This window comes from Bubalus bubalis, chromosome 15 (assembly GCF_019923935.1).
Source record: "Bubalus bubalis isolate 160015118507 breed Murrah chromosome 15, NDDB_SH_1, whole genome shotgun sequence".
NCBI lineage: Eukaryota > Metazoa > Chordata > Mammalia > Artiodactyla > Bovidae > Bubalus > Bubalus bubalis.
The window spans coordinates 238,349-255,046 of NC_059171.1; the positions used below are offsets into that span (position 1 = coordinate 238,349).

General features: G+C 47.0%; 1 protein-coding gene across 1 annotated transcript in view; it reads left to right on the forward strand.

The window, feature by feature from the left end:
• Nucleotides 1-16,698, forward strand: part of SNTB1 (syntrophin beta 1) — a 253,150-nt gene that overhangs the window by 112,783 nt on the left and 123,669 nt on the right. Inside the window, exon 2 of the mRNA XM_006074717.4 lies at nt 1,327-1,543. Within this exon, the coding sequence (XP_006074779.2) occupies nt 1,327-1,543 (217 nt within the window). The remainder of the gene's footprint in view (nt 1-1,326; nt 1,544-16,698) is intronic.

Genomic DNA, 16,698 nt, shown 5'->3' on the forward strand with positions numbered 1-16,698 from the left:
ATATCTGAGGTTATTGATATTCCTCCCGGCAATCTTGATTCCAGCTTGTGTTTCTTCCAGCCCAGCGCTTCTCATGATGTACTCTGCATATAAGTTAAATAAGCAGGGTGACAATATGCAGCCTTGATGTACTCCTTTTCCTATTTGGAACCAGTCTGTTGTTCCATGTCCAGTTCTAACTCTTGCTTCCTGACCTGCATATAGATTTCTCAAGAGGCAGGTCAGGTGTTCTGGTATTCCCATCTCTTTCAGAATTGTCCACAGTTTATTGTGATCCACATAGTCAAAGGCTTTGGCATAGTCAATAAAGCAGAAATAGATATTTTTCTGGAACTCTCTTGCTTTTTCCATGATCCAGCGGATGTTGGCAATTTGATCTCGGGTTCCTCTGCGTTTTCTAAAACCAGCTTGAACATCAGGAAGTTCATGGTTCATGTACTGCTGAAGCCTGGCTTGGAGAATTTTGAGCATTACTTTACTAGCATGTGAAATGAGTGCAACTGTGCAATAGTTTGAGCATTCTTTGGCATTGCCTTTCTTTGGGATTGGAATGAAAACTGACCTTTTCCAGTGCTGTGGCCACTGCTGAGTTTTCCAAATTTGCTGGCATATTGAGTGCAGCACTTTCACAGCATCATCTTCCAGGATTTGAAATAGCTCAGCTGTAATTCCATCGCCTCCACTAGCTTTGTCTGTAGTGATGCTTTCTAAGGCCCACTTGACTTCACATTCCAGGATGTCTGGCTCTAGACGAGTGATCACACCATCGTGATTATCTGGGTCGTGAAGATCTTTTTTGTACAGTTCTTCTGTTCTGTTTTTCAGCTCTTACAAGTAATATTTTTGCCATCATAGATTTCTACCGTTACGGAATAAGTGTTTTTCTGTGTATTTCTTTACATACATGTTCTCAGCACTGTTTTTTGAAAAGATTGTCCTTGCTTCCCAACAGAATAATGGTAATGTGGAGGGTCAATGTGGGTACCAGATACCCTGCATCTATACTGAATAATTGTGTGTTTCTTTTAACTAAGATACGCTTTCTCAGTCTCTGTTCATTAGTTTTCCAGCTTCTTTCCCAGAATGCACCTTATAATCAGAAAAGATAGACGTTGTCATAATCGAAAAACCCTGAGAGTCATTCTCAAGTTCAGGTCATCTTAATGGCAGATTGTAAAAACCACGTTGGCACCTAATTTAAGGGACAGACAACTATTATCGGGGTTAGGGTCCTGTGCGGAGCTGGGCTAGCGCGCTCTCCGAAAGCTGCAGCCCGCCGGGCCCCTCAGCGCTGACCGAGGCTCACTGTCCCCTCTCTGCTTGCAGTGAAGTACATGCGCGAGGCCACCCCCTACGTGACCAAGGGCTCGCCGGTGTCCGAGATCGGCTGGGAGACCCCGCCGCCCGAGTCCCCGCGGCTCGGGGCCGGCGCCCCGGACCCGCTGGCGTCGCAGCCGCCGTCCTTCCACCGAGACCGGAGGAGCATCCCGCTCAGGATGTGCTTCGTCACCCGCAGCCTGGCGCTGGCTGACCCCGAGAGCAGGTACGAGTGGGCGGGCCCTCGAGCTGGCCCAAGGACGGCCAGCAACGTGTGTGTCGAGCGCGCCCCCCTTCTCTCTTCCTCCCTCCTCCTTTTTCCTTCTTCCTTTATCCTCGCGGGAAATCTGTGTGTTAAGCTCTCGTTCCGGAAAACGTTGAATCCATGGAGTCAGGATCTTTTGTCTCTTCGCTGGGTCTGCCTCTGCCGGACGCTGGGCCAGTTTCTCAAGCTCTGAGCCTCAGTTTTGGCTTCTGTAAAATGGAAATAATTGAAATCCATACTTCCCTGAGTTATGAAGAATAAATGAGGAAATCCACGTGAAGTACTTAGCCCAGAGGAGCCTTCCATGCATATAGGCTGTAATACTATGTATTATTGATGTCGGGTGGTAATAAGCATGGGCTTCCCTAGTGGCTCAGTGGTAAAGAATCCTCCTGCCATGCCGGAGCCGCGAGACTGTTCAGTCCCTGGGTGAGGAAGATCCCCTGAAGGAGGGAATGGCAACCCACTCCAGTATTCTTGCCTGGAGAACTCCATGGACATGTAGTTTGGTGGGCTACAGGCCACGGGGTCGCAGAGAGTCAGACACGACTGGAGGGAGTGCACGCATGCACAGTAATAAGCCTGTCGCCTCCCTGGGGCCCTCATCTGTGCCCTTGGAACGTTCAGGGAGAGGCTCTTCAGTGCTGTTTTCTGCTCTGAACCTCTCTTTATTCTCAAGAGAGGAAACAGAGTGGTTTGGATCCAAGTCTAGGATGCCGTTTCCCAACGTCTCTACGTGACTTCTTTGTCACAGGCTAGATACATAAACCAATCCATGGCAATCAGAAGGAGTCCTGGCAAGATGAGCGAATATTTGGGGTCTCTCTTCCCCCCCAAAGTCTTCATCTCCTCTGCACAGAAAATGTACATCTGGAATGAAAAGAAAAGACGTGTAGAAAGGAAAGGGAAATGGAGCCAGCGAAGGGGGAATCTTGGTGACCTTTGCATCCACATTTAGATGCTAAAAATAGACAGCTCTCCTGGCCCTTATTTATAACATATGTGGGACAGTGTGACCCTCCGGAGGAGGAAGTACTTGGCTAGGTTCAGGGCTGCTGGTGGGGAAAACCCAAAGGAAATAGAAACAAGGAGAAAGTTGCCTCCTTGGCTCCCAGCTCGGTGCTTTTTGGTTCTCTTCCCTGTGAACTTAGGCTGAGGAAGCTGCCGGCCCTTCTGACCCCAGCCGGCTGCCGTCTCCTCGGTCAGGGGTCAGAGATGGGCCTTTGTATGAGACAGCCCGGTCCCCGCAGAAGAGAGCAGAGGAGGCGGGGAGGGCCGTTCCGAGGGGGCCCCGCCTGCCCAGTCCACCCAGAACGGCCTGCTCCGTTCTGCTGCCTCCCGGCCGCAGCGGGCGTCCTTCGCACTGACTTTCCTCTTCCCTGACTTTTTTACCCACCCAGTCAGAACAAGTCCTTTCTCCCAAGAGTCTGAGGTCTGAGATTTCAGATCTGATGAATTCATAACTTACCCACTGCCGGTCTTGTGCCGGGCAGCATGCTAATTACTTTAGCCCAGATACCGCAAGTGCCCGCCTTCGGCTGTGCCCAGCCCAGTTTTGTTTTGTTTTTAATGGCCTATCTAGGGTTGCAAAGAGATCTGTGAATCAGTTGCCACATTGACTAGTTGGGAAATTTCACATTAAAAAGCCAGATTTCTGCTTTTCTAGTAAAATTAGAAGATCTAATGGTATCCTTAGGCCTACATTGCTGCAGGCAGGGTTCTAATCTGTAAGAGCCCAGAAAAGACTTCTCCTTCCAAAAGAGAAGGAGCTCTTCTCATCAGTCCTGATGCCTTACACTTAAGGGATTCAGTGCATCACCTGCTGCGGTGTTCAGTTTCCACCTAGTCCTTGAATTTGTAACCATGCTTAGACCTCTGCGTCTCAGTCATCATCCCCATTCCACAGATAAAGATAACTGAGGCTCGGGGCTCATATAAGTCCCTGTCTTCATAACTAGTATGTGATACAACTGGGCTTTCATCTTGTTCCCAAAGAATGGGTGACAGTGTTAGCTTACCTTTACCAGAAAAATACAGAGACTAGAAAACTTGGGCTATCGTAGAAGTGGTTAATGCTTTGGGGAGAGGGTTTGAGACAATGTCTAGGGTTCCTTTCAACTGTGGACTTACATGCTATCACATTTCTCCCAAGCATTTAATTACCTTTTAAAGAATCTTTGGAGAGACATCAGGCTTTAGTTCAAAAAGTTTATTAAGGCAATGACACCCCACTCCAGTGTTCTTGCCTGGAGAATCCCAGGGATGGGGGAGCCTGGTGGGCTGCCGTCTATGGGGTCGCACAGAGTCAGACACGACTGAGCGACTGAACTGAACTGAACTGATAGTTTATTTACAATGTTGTGTTAATTTCTACTATACAGCAAAGTTATTCAGTTATATTATACATATATACATTCTCTTTCGTATTCTTTTCCATTCTAGCTTATCCCAGGATATTGAATATAGTTCCCATTTTTTTAACTTTTATGTTGGTGCTCTTCAACTTGATCTCTGGTAAGTATATGTAGGGCCTCCTACGAGGTGAGGAAAAGTCTGTCCTCTGGGGTGTGAGAACCAGCAGGGCGTGACTGCAAACAAGAATCCAGCTAAGCCAGAGGGTCCAGGAGGGGATTTTGGTCCAAACAGATCCAAAACTGCTGATAGTAAATTAACCTTTCACAGTAAATCTATATATCATGTCACCATGATGTAAACTTTACATGTCTTATAATTTTTTCAATTATACCTCGGTAAAACTAAAAAAAAAAAAAAAAAAAGACTAGGTGACCCTGGTTGAAGAAGAGAAGAAAAGAAGAAAGCAATAAGTACTTTGTGAAACTCCAGTCACGTGCTAGGCAGAGTATATTATACCATTCAAAAATACGGACTTTGCAAGACTTTCTTGGTGATTCAGTGGTTAAGGCTTCCAGCTTCCAATGCATGAAATGCAGGTTCAATCCCTGGTCTGGGAACTAAGATCACACATGCTGTGTGGCACAGTCAAAAAAATTTTTTTAAAGAAATATGGTATAGGGCTGGGCAGATTATACACAGCAAATGCAAACTAACAATGAAAACAAAAAGAGCATCCGTTTCTCTTGATATATGACAGGGTAAAGTGCAGACTGCAAAAGCGCAAAACAGGACAAAGAAGGACTGATTTATGCTTAAGGTCAGAGTTCACAAGGAACAGATTTTTCAGCAGTTATGAATACACATCAAGTAATAGAGCAGCAACCTCTACAGCAAAATCTACATAAAATGCAAAAAGAAATAGAAGCACACTAATATTAAGTAGTTCAACATACTACTCTCAACCCAAGACAGGGCAGTTGGGCAGAAGATAAATAAAGGTACAAAAGACCCAACCTGCATAATTAAGGAAGGTCTGGGTACATCACAATCTTTGTACCCTGATAATAAAGAATACAGTTTTCTTTTCAAATCCACATAGAACATTCCCCAAATTAACCACAGATTAAGTCACCAAAAATTCTGTAAATTCAGAATTTACAGATTTAAAGGCAGAAATAATGCAGACAACATCCCCTAATGATTGTGGAATGAAACTAGAAAGTCAGTAACAAAACCAAAGCCCAGAAAGCCTTTCTTCATGGATTTTTAAAAAGCTCTCTCTGAGATAAACAGCTCTTGGGTTAACAGGGAAATAGAAACTGAAAGTGTAGCTGTTTAAAAAGTAATGAAAATAATGTGTATATTAAATATAAAAGGGAAAGAAGGGAAAAGAGAGGGTGTTGACTTGTATCAGCTAACTCTATCGTGGAATCTTAGCTCCATCACTTATGTGTGAATTTAAGTATCTCATTTGATCCAAATTCCCTTAGGTCGCAGGTGCTCTAATCTCTGTTTTAGATGCCCATGCGCGCTCAGTCGTGTCCGACTCTCTGTGACCCCATGGACTGTAGTCTGCCAGGCTCCATGGGATCCTCCAGGCAAGAATCCTGGAGTGGGTTGCCATTTCTTCTCCAGGGGACCTTCCCAACCCGGGGGTCAAACCCTCGGCTCCTGCATTGGCAGGCGGATTCTTTACCACTGAGTCACCTGGGAGGCCAATCTCTATTTCATAGACAGTGAAATTTAGTTCAGAAGTAAGAACTGAAGCCAACAGGAAATCTGGGATTCAGACCAGGCCCGGCTGACACCACGCTCACTTTCTCAATCAAGGTGCCCCGCTGCTCCCAGCTTTCAGCACCTGCCAGGGCAGCCCACCTGACCTGTAAGCGCCACGACCAGGAATTAACGGTCTCCTGGCTGCCAAAACCTCGCTTCTCGGGGCTAATCCCCTCGGCTGGTGACACACAGCTACTTAGCGTCTGCATTAAAAGCTCTAATGTTCAATTTCTCAAATCAAAGCAGCCTTAGAACAGCAGGTAGCATTGCTGCTCTTTCCATGGAAAAGGCCGCCCAGCAGGCACTGAATCCACAAGAATATGTCACTGCCGGCGCTGCTTGTCAAGGACTGCAGCAGTTTTTCTCTTTGAATTCCACCTCTTAAATGTCTCTTGTGTTTCATGGTCCCCTCTTTGCCTTCATGGCCACTGCCCTTATCCAGGCCCAGACTGTCCCGCATCCTGGAGACCACGATCTCCAGCCTCTGGGCTGAGGGTCTGAGGATCCATGGCAGTGTCAGGTTGGAAACAAAGGGCAGAGCAAATGTAACGCGCTTTCTTGTCCCGGAGCCATTCTGCCGCCACCCCTGGCCCGTGGGGAATTGTCTCCCGTGAAACTGGTCCCTGGTGCCAAGAGTAGGCTCCACTGGTCTGCGCTATTTGGGCAGATTTTTACTGGATGCTTCCCTGGGGGCTCGGATGGTAAGGAATCTGCCTGCAGTGCAGAAGACCCGGTTTCAATCCCTAGGTCGGGAAGGCCCCTGGAGGAGGGAATGATTACCCACTCCAGTATTCCTGCCTGGAGAATCCCATGGGCAGAGGAGCCTGGCGGGCTACAGTCCACGGGGTCACAAAAGAGTTGGACGTACCAGCAACTAACACTTTGACTACTTTCCGAGTTTCTAGTTTGCCTTCTGACATCCCCGACATCTACCCTACTCACAGCCAGCCAAGGGAGTGTGAAACATGCAGAATTTGTCCATTTGGTCAAAATGGCTTCCTGTCGCCTTCACTAGAATTGAAGCTCCTCAGCACTGTGATTCTGCGTCTCTCCTAACTGTCCAGCTCTGCTGCTCCCCGTCGTTTACGGCCAGGAGCCCTTAAACACCCGTGCCTGGCCTGCACTCGCCTCCCTGACAGCTCCCGAGCACCCTTCGGCCTCAGCACGTATGCCTTGTGTGGAGATCCGTTCATGACAGCGTCCTTTATAATGACTTACGATTGTTGTTTCTAACATGATTACCCAGTTCCTAAAGCCAGAAGACCCTTGAGGTCTGGGATGCCCCGTGATTTTAATATCCCAACTTTCTAAAAATTGTTATGAAGAGAGATAAGCAGCAAGTGATGGAGGACATGGAGGGAAATATTAAGAGTAGGTACACCTGAGCACTCATATATTCTTGGCACCATTGCTCATTTTCCATGTTTTCTGTAAATTTGAAATTATTTCTTAAAAAAACTAAAGACCTGCACACTGCCAAAAAATCTCAGCTTTCTAGAACATTGCTTGATCCAAGAAGGCATTCAAAAATATATGATACGTTAATAACTGATAAATGGCATATTTATCTGCCCATTTGGAGTATTCTTACCTTTTCAGAAAGTTCTTTTTAAAAAATCTTTCACTAAATAGTCTTGGGAATAAGAGGAAAAACACCATTCTATCCTGCCAGGCTCAGCAAACGTAAATCAAGAGAGTTCATTACCCAAGCCCATTTCTGGGTTAGAAGCAGACGAACCAATAGGGAGGGTGGGGTACAGAACTTTGCTGTGACTCTGTGTAGTGCTAAGAGTAACAGACCCTACAGTAGATCTTCACGGCTAACTTGTGGAGCAGGGCGCCCAGTGTTTCTGTTTAAAGATTTCTTTATGTGTGTGTCTGCGGTGGCTCTTCCTGGCTGCATGCGGGGTTTCTCTAGTTGCGGTGAGTGGGGGCGCTTCTTTCCCGTGGGCGTGGGCTCCTCACTGCGGTGCCTCTCTCGTGGGGCATGGGCTCTCAGTGTACGGCCTTCAGTAACTGCTCATGGGCTTAGTTGTATGTGGGAGATCTTCCCGGACCAGGGATTGAGCCGCATTGCAAGGTAGATTCTGAACCACTGGACTGCCAGGAAAGCCCAAAGCACACACTCTTTTTGTGAAAAACAGTGTACATCTCTGTTTACTGCATACAAATGAAAAATTCACAGAAAGCGTTACTGTGGCCCCAAATGGAAGAGCTCCACTCAGCACGCCATGGTTCAGAGGGTATGGTCTGATAAATCCTATAGTGTGCACGGATTCGTTCCCTCAAAGTTCCCTCAATGATGTCACCGCAGTTCAGCACCCAGACTTCAGTTCAGTCACTCAGTCGTGTCTGACCCTTTATGACCCCATGAACCGCAGCACACCAGGTCTCCCTGTCCACACCAACTCCCGGAGTCTACCCAAACCCATGTCCATCGAGTTGATGATGCCATCCAGCCATCTCATCCTCTGTCATCCCCTTCTCCTCCTGCCCTCAATCTTTCCCAGCATCAGGATCTTTTCAAATGAGTCAGCTCTTTGCATCAGGTGGCCAAAGTATTGGAGTTCAGCTTCAATATCCCAGACTTCAGCCAGGGAGAATCAGAAAGCTCATTAGAGACACAGTGCATCCATCTCCAATGTCAAGGGCTGGGTACATGTTAACCAAACAAGTTGGGATTCACTTGTAAGGCAGTACGATTGTCAAGCAGATGGAAACACTCGTATAGGAGGATCCGCATGTCCCCATTAGGGGCAGGCCGTATTGGAAGACCAGTGTAAATAATAAGCAGAATACCAGAACTCCAAGTGACAAAACCACTGCAGGGTTCCGATGCAACCTAAGCAACGCATTCTGTCCGCGTAGGCCAGCTCTGGGAGAGATTCCACTGTCTCCAAGGTTATCAAGACAAGATATGCCAGTCGACCTTGAGAAATGTATTTCAGGTGAGGAAGCTGGAAGCCATGCCTTCCCAGATCCAAAGGTCTTTGCCAAGTGTGAGTTGCTCAGTCGTGCTTGTCTCTCTGTGCCCCCATGGACTGTAGCCCACCAGGCTTCTCGTCCATGGGATTCTCCAGGCAAGAGCACTGGAGTGGGCTGCCCTTTCCTCCTCCAGGGTGGCCGTTATACCAGTCTCTGCTCCACTGGGACTGCCATCTCCTGGGTCTGTGTGTAGACGGGCCGGGTTCCCCGGGCGGCTCACCCTTGCTGTCTTAGATTCACCTGGGCTTATTTCTGATGGGATCAGAACAGCAGACTGAGTTTTTTTGATGTAATAAATCATTTTCCAGTCCTGGCGCCCTGAAGTTGCTCCCCTATCTCCTTGTTCAGAGTTGTAGATGATTCCAAACACTTCAGTTACACATTTATAAACAGATGGTCTTTCAGCGGCTCCCCTGCAACGGAAGAGTCATCATTTTACTGGTTTAGCCGTATTTTCTCCTTTTTCCACGTTGTTTCCTTGTCCCCCTCCATCCTCAGAGCTTAGGTACGATTCTCAACTGTATTCTTTAAACTTAAAAGACAATTGGGACTTGCCTGGTGGTCCAGTGACTGAGACTCTGAACTCCCAGTGCACGGGGCCCAGGTCTAGTCCCTGGCTGGGGACGCAGATTCCCACATGTCACAGTAAGGTGGGTTTACATGCCACACCAAGGTGAAAGGTTCCACACGCCACAGCTGAGACTCTTCACAGCCGATAAATACATTGATTAAAGTAAATATTTTCTTCAGAAAAGAATACTATTGAAAAATTCCCTGCCAGAGTACACAGTAGTACATCCAGAGTATCGATTCCTGAGGTATTATAGCCGTCTTCACTCCACAGTGAGTCCTTGTGTGTGAACAATGTTTCTCCTGGAAAGAGGCTCACAGAGCATGTATTTTCTTGCTTCTGTTTTCCTCACTCTTGGTTGGACACATCGTGGTGGCCTCATAACTGAAAGTATCACCAGCAGATCATGATTGATGTTAACATTTTGGAAACAAAGAGAAAATGTAAAATCAATTTATAATGGTGCTGTCGTAAGTGGACACAGTTTAAGTATCTGAAACAGAGGCCCAGATTAAAACCATTATCAATGAATAAAACTGTGGTGTCGAAGTTAGAAAATATGGGTTTGAATCCCAATTTTGTTGCTTACACCCTTCAACTTTAGGCAAAGTATCTAATCTCTCTGGTTCCCAGGTTCCTTGTCTATAAGATGTGCTTTATTTTAAAATACTGACCACATAATATTGCTGTGATGATTAGATGACTTAATGTAGATATCCAGGCAGCGTAACCATGGCATAAACGTAGCTTTCAACCAAAATATCCTCATTCCTGGGTGCAAGAGGGGTGGGTGGGGGCGTGGGGGTTCTTTCCAGCAGAGAGGAGTTTCTGGGTCATCTCACCAAGCTGCTGAGCAGAAGTTAATTGTAAGACATCCTTTCACAGAGGGTTTTAGCCTTTTGAAATGAATGGCTCTCTGCAGAAAGGTCAGTTCCAGCTTCCTCTCTCCTGGGCTCACCAAGTCTTAGCTGTCATCTGTGCATCTAGAAAGACTTCCGGCCACCACCCCCCCCACAGGCTGGTTCCAGGGGTGCTCATGGTCAGCTTGAATGCTCATCCCTTAGTTTTCAAGGCTCTCCTACCCTTTCTTTTAATACCTAGGAGTTGCCTTGTCTTTCTTGCCAGCTTAGCATTACATTAGAACCTAAGCAAGCCAGCTTGTCCCATCACCCTCTACCCCCCGTGTCCAGGTGTTCACCGCAGAGGGTCTCTGCATTGGTGCTGACCAGCTTTGTGCTGGAGCTGGACGCCTCCTCGCAGGGCTGCGGAAGTGCGTGTGGTCGGTCGTGTGTGTCATGAGCAGAAGTCAGTGTTCTAGTTTTCATCTTGTTTAAAAAAATAAGTTAAGCTTTACTGTCATGTGGAAAACTGAAGACCGACCAACGAGTACCAGCCTCTGCATGGCCCACCACTTTCACCTGCCCGGGTGGGCTCCCCCACCACCTAGAGCACCAGCTGGGCCACGCTTATTGTCTGTCTGTACCTGTCCGTTGATCTCCCTTCTGTCTGCTCTTGTTTCCTGCTCCCTTTTGGCTGCGCTGGGTCTTCCTTGAGTGCGCAGGCTTCTCGGGCTGTGCAGTGTGATGTCTGCGGTGACGGGCCCAGTGTCTGAGGCAGGAGGGCTGAGGCGCCCTGCAGCGAGTGGGGTCTGAGTTCCCGACCAGGGGTCGAACCCACATCCCCTGCATTGGGAGGCGGATTCTTAACCACCTGGACCACCAGGGAAGCCTCTGGTCTTGTTTCTTACCTAGACAAGTCCAGTGAAATATTTTGTTACTGTAGGAAAAATGTGCATAAAACAAGAGATGGCCTTGGTGTTTGTTTGACTGTGCTCACATCCTGCATTTGGGAAATACAGAGAATTGAATATAAACTCTATTTCAGCAAAAGATGGTTGGGAAGGGGACATTCAGGGAGGTTGGGCTGAATTAGTCAGAAATCTGACATAGGAAGCCCTAATGAGTTATATATGTGTGTGCTTAGTCGCTCAGCCATGTCCGACTCGTTGCGACCCCATGGACTGTGGCCCACCAGGCTCCTCTGTCCATGGGATTCTCCAGGCCAGAATACCGGAGTGGGTTACCATGCCCTCCTCCAGAGGGTCTTCCCAACCCAGGAATGGAACCCAGGTCTCCGCATTGCAGGGGATTCTTTACTGTCTGAGCCTCCAGGGAGTTTTTTATATAATTTTATTTGTTTGTCTATTATTGGCTGGGTCTTCGCTGCTGCGGGGTCTGCTCTCTAGGTGCAGTGCATGGGCTTCTCGTCGCGGTGGGCGTCTCTCATTGCAGCCTTATGCGGACTCCAGGGTGCGTGGTTTCAGTGGATCCACCCCTGTACACAGGCTCAATACCTGTGGCACTCGGGCTTAGTCACTCTGCAGCCTGTGGGATCTTCCCGGATCAGGGATTGAACCCATGTCTCCTGCATCGGCAGGTGGATTCTTTACCACTGAGCCCCCAGGGAGGCCCAGTTATGTGGTTTTTAAGGGTACACAGTGAGGCGAAGTCAGGCGGTATGCCTCTTAGCATTCATGACAGACCTAAGAAAATTTGTAAAACACTCCCTTTTTACAGTAATTTTAAATGAAACTTTAAATATTAACAAAATAATAAAGGCAGATAGTTTAACAATCAAGTAAATCTAAAGGATTTATTTTATTAAAAAAAAAAAAGCAATATGTTTTATCATTAATCTGCAGCCCCTTTGTAAACTAATCCAGAGACTCATGTCTGAGATCTGGGAAATTTTCTTTTATTATTTACTGGATAAAATTCTCCTTTGTTTCCTTTGCTCTCTGCTTCTCTCTGCTTCTGCTGTTGGACGAGTATTGGGCCTCCTGGATTGATTTTCTAAGTCTATTTCTTTCTCTTTATCATGTTTTTTTACTTTATTTTTTGACCTTTCTCATGAATGTGTCCTGTTTACATTTCAGCTATTGTATTTTAGCTCTTTTTGTTCTTTGAATGTTCCTTTTATTAAGAGAATTTTGTTCTTGTTTTGTGGGTGCCAAATTTTCTCTTACTTCTTGTAGAGTATCAGTTCATTTAGTTTCTTTGCATCTTTGCTTCTCCAGTTACCTTTTTCTGTCTGTTCCGATTTCATCTTTCTTGCTGGAGGTTCTCCTCAAATGTCTGATGATCGTTGCTCTCAGTTCTTTCTGCACAGAGAGACTAAGAAGCCTGTTGAAACCTATGTGCGTCGGGGGTGGGGCTTAATCATTGGTGAGAATTCACGTACAGTTGTTGCTTGGTGAGTCCGCGGTTCTGAGACGCCTTCCGATCCTGCACATGTTGGCGTCTGCAAGTTTGAGTTACTTTAAGGGAGAACCGTCCGGTCTCTCCGCGAGTCCTCTGAGCGTCCCACCACTCAGCCTGCAGAACTCGTGCAGAGCGCCTGTTTCCAGCCCTGCACCAACCCCGGCCCTCTCCCTGGAGGTTCCGAGCCCTGCATGTTTGCCGAGTCAGGGGGCTCACACGTCACTGAAATCCTGTCTTCAGCCCTCTAAGTTGTATCATTAAATTCCTTGCCTCTTTCTCTACTCTGTATCAGTTACCTGGCTCCACTGCTGTCTGTATTTCAAACACATATTGAAGTCTTGCCTGTCTTATTTTCTTGTGGGTTTTGTACGTATTTTGTAATCTTTTTACTGAGATCTTTTAAGGGGGACAATATGGACATGGGCGGCCAAGCCGCTGTTCTTTCCTAATAGGAACCCTTGCATAACTTGCATCTTTGCATGCAGCAGAATGCACTAAAGGCTCACTTTAATGAGCTTAAACAACATTTTCATAGTCTTGTTATTTTTAAGAAAATCAGTTTCCTTCATAGATACACTTCAGTACTGTATTCATCCTAATTATCATACATTTTTAATCAGTGGGAGATGAATTAGTAAGGCTTCCCTGGTAACGGTAAGCAAGTTACAAAAGGGAATTTAACTATCTTTAGTTAGCTTTGAGAAAAAGAGTTGAGGAGAGGGCTCTCTAGGTATGATTCTGTGATTTCATCAATACACAGTAAAGTGAGTTCATTTGAGTCCATTCCTGTTCCTCTAAACACTGTTCCAGGAAAATGTCAGTTTCCCCTTTCCTAAGAGCACTTTGAGACATTGAACTTGACCATCTGGGTACTGAGAGATTTCTGCTGATGTTGACTCTCAATATTTAGGTCTTGATCCTTTGTTCTTGATGTATTAATTGAACTCTATTTGGTTTGCAAAAAGCTGCCCCCGGATTTCCCAGCTGAGATAATGAAGCCTCTGAAAATAACCCCAATGGTCTCATGCAGGCATTCTGTGTTCAAGCAGGCATCTCCTACCAGGGTGTGGGGACAGGGAGAGAGGGGAAGGTTCAGGAGCAGTCCCTGCCTTCCTCCCTTCAACGCACACATGGAATTTTACTTTCCTTAGTAGAGGATGGGCTTGGGGCACAGAGAGCTGCAGGCACATTCAGAAAAACACCCACTTGGGCATACGGGGCCTGTGTCTGTCGGCAGACACTCCCTCTGTTTCTAAACAACGCTCGAATGGGAATTTTGACATTGCCAGTCCATTAGTACCTGGTTGAGATTTCTTTCCATTTTTATTTTTTAAAAATTTATTTATTTATTTGACTGTGCCAGGTCTTAGCTGTGGCCCACAGGATCTTCAGTCTTCATGGGAGCATGTGAGATCTGGTTTTTGTTTTTGTTTATTTTTAAGTTGTGGAGTGCACTCTTCATTGTAGCATTTGAATCTAGTTCTCTCACCAGGGATTGAACCCAGGCCCCGTGCACTGCACGGTGTCTTAGCCACTGGACCACCAGGGAAGTCTCTGTTTCCTTTTCTTAATTTCAACTTTTAAATGAATAGTTTTTGGTTCTTCTTTGCTAGATACTGAAGCTACAGCAGTAATAGAGTTCTTCCCCAACACAGCTCACCGTCAGGAGGGGAACAGGGACAAGGACACTGGACCTCTGAGAAATTCCATGGACAGACACTGGGGAGACGAAGAGGGCTGTGGAAGGTGCCTCTCAGGACAGCTGCCCAATCCAGAGTCCAAGTTTTGGAGGGGTGTAGGCGGGGGCGACGGCGAATGATTGTCAGAGAGGGTGATGTCTGTGCGGAGACGTGACTTATAAATCAGAAGTTAGTTAGGCCAATGATTAAGGGTAGAGAGGCAGAGAAGGGATTCTTGGCAAAGGAAATAGTACGAGTCTAGGCACCAAGGCAAGAAAAGAGTTAGTTCTGTGGCAGAACTGGGAGAAGTCAGTCCTTTCTGGAGCTGTTGATGGGAAAACCATGTCAAGAGTCTGGAAAGGCTAGTACAATCGGGGTAAGCCAATTTATGGTTGGACTTTATCCTGGAGGGTCTGGAGCCGTGGAACAATGTAACAAAGACCTCTCAGGCCTCACAGTGAAGTGTGGCTGGAGCAGGGCCAGGACTGGAGGCCAGGGAGTCAGGAGGGGCTCTTGCGGAAATGGAGACAAGAAATAATCCAGACGGCTACTAGAGTAGGACAGAGGCACTGAAGAGAAGCTGGATGAAGTTGATAGATTTTAAGAGAGAGAATCTGCAGGAGGTCACGGTCAAGCGGGCCCAGAGGCATGAGGTGGAAGAAGGCGTCCAGAGCTCACCATGGACGTGGACGCAGTGACACATGCTGGTTCCCCGATTCCTGCCCCGGCCCTCGCTGCACGGCACTGCAGACAGGTGTGTTTTGGTGCAGGGTTGGGAGAAGGCAGAGGCAAAGGACAAGTGCAGGTCTTTGGAGATACTGCCTTGTTTGAGAGTCCAAGTATGAGAGTCCAAGAAAGGACCATTTCTTGAAGAATGGACTGGGTTCAAGGAACCCACGATGGATGAAAAAGGACCCAGGGCTTAGGAACAGTGGGAAGCCTGTCCCATCTCCTGGGACTGAGGAGCAGAGGGAACTGCTGAGGACCAGTGTCCTGGAGAAACACAGTGGCCCAGGGAGGGGTGGGTAGGGCAGCATCCCCAACCTTTCTCTTCTGTCCTCGAATCATCAGACGATGCTTCTGAGAGGCTGCACGCAATTAGAAGCCAAGGCTAGGGAGCCTGAGTGGTAGTTAGAGTTTGACATCTTGAAACACAGAGCAGGACAAAGAAGGGAGAGAATGAATCTGGAGGCAAATATAGAAACAAAAAATCACAGAAGTGTGTTTACACCCCGCCTTTTGAACATCGGTCTGATGTGTATGTGACACGTGATAACTAGTCATGAGAACACTGTGCTTGACATCAGTACTCCGTTTCCTGCCCTTGTTGGAGAGAATCATCTTGGACAGGCCGTAACTGATACTCGTCCATTCCTCCTCATCAGTGGAGTTATGCCCTGTCTCAGGGCCTTCCTTGGTGGCTCAGACAGCAAAGACTGCCTGCACGTCAGGAGACCTGGAGAAGGGAATGGCTACCCGCTCTGGTATTCTTGCCTAGGGAATTCTAAGGACAGAGGAGCCTGGCGGGCTGCGGTCCGTGGGGTTGCCAAGAGTCGGACACGACTGGGTGACTAACACAATTCAGAGGTTTGGTTAAGATTTCTTTTCACCATGGTGATGTGACCTGGATAAAGAGGTTTAGAGGTTTAGAGGTTTGAGAGGTTTAGAGGAAAAGACAGTTGATTTTATTCAGGCTGGAAGCTGCCAGAAGGGCAGAGACACAGGGAGCAGGCAGGGCAGCGAACTTGAGAAGTGGCCTTGATGTTGACTGTCGTCTCCTCAGAGAGTGCGGGGGTCCACAGGGGTGGCCTCTTCTGCTTGACAGAGCTGGGGCTGGAGGGGCAGCTGAGCCCTGCCGTCCCTCTGCCAGGCTGCTCTTGAGGGTGGAATCTGCCCTGAAAAGGCAGCAGACAGAGCAGGGGGCGGGCAGTGCGTTTGAGCAGCAGCCTTTGGTCAGTGGGAATCTTTATAATGTTCATTTGCTCTCATCAAAAAGGCCTCATCATTTACCCTTTATGGACACACTTTGACTTGGAATTCAGCGTGCTTTTTTTTCCTAGAATAAAACCGTCTCCTCCTCTTCTGTTATGAAACACACAGCAGAGGCCAAGTAGTGCAATTTGTTTTCGTTTCCTGTGTTATTAAATATTCAGGCAAGTGGAAAATATTCCCTCATGTTACCTGGAAACGAAACACTAGGCCCAGAAGTTAGAATTCTTGGAGCTGTTTTTCTCAAGCTCTCTGGTAATATATATATATATATATTACCAGAGAGCTTTTATTTATTTATTTATTTTTTGCTGGATGCATTGTGTTGTCTTGAAAAGACAATTGACTTCGGCCAACCTGGGTTTCACTGCTAGCATTTCTGCTTCCTCTCTGCGTGATTTTGGTCAATTTACTAGCTTCTTTAATTTTTTTTTCAACATATAAAATGAGGGTGACGGTGTCTTATGTTTGTGCTGTTTTATGAATGGAGCAACTTTAAAG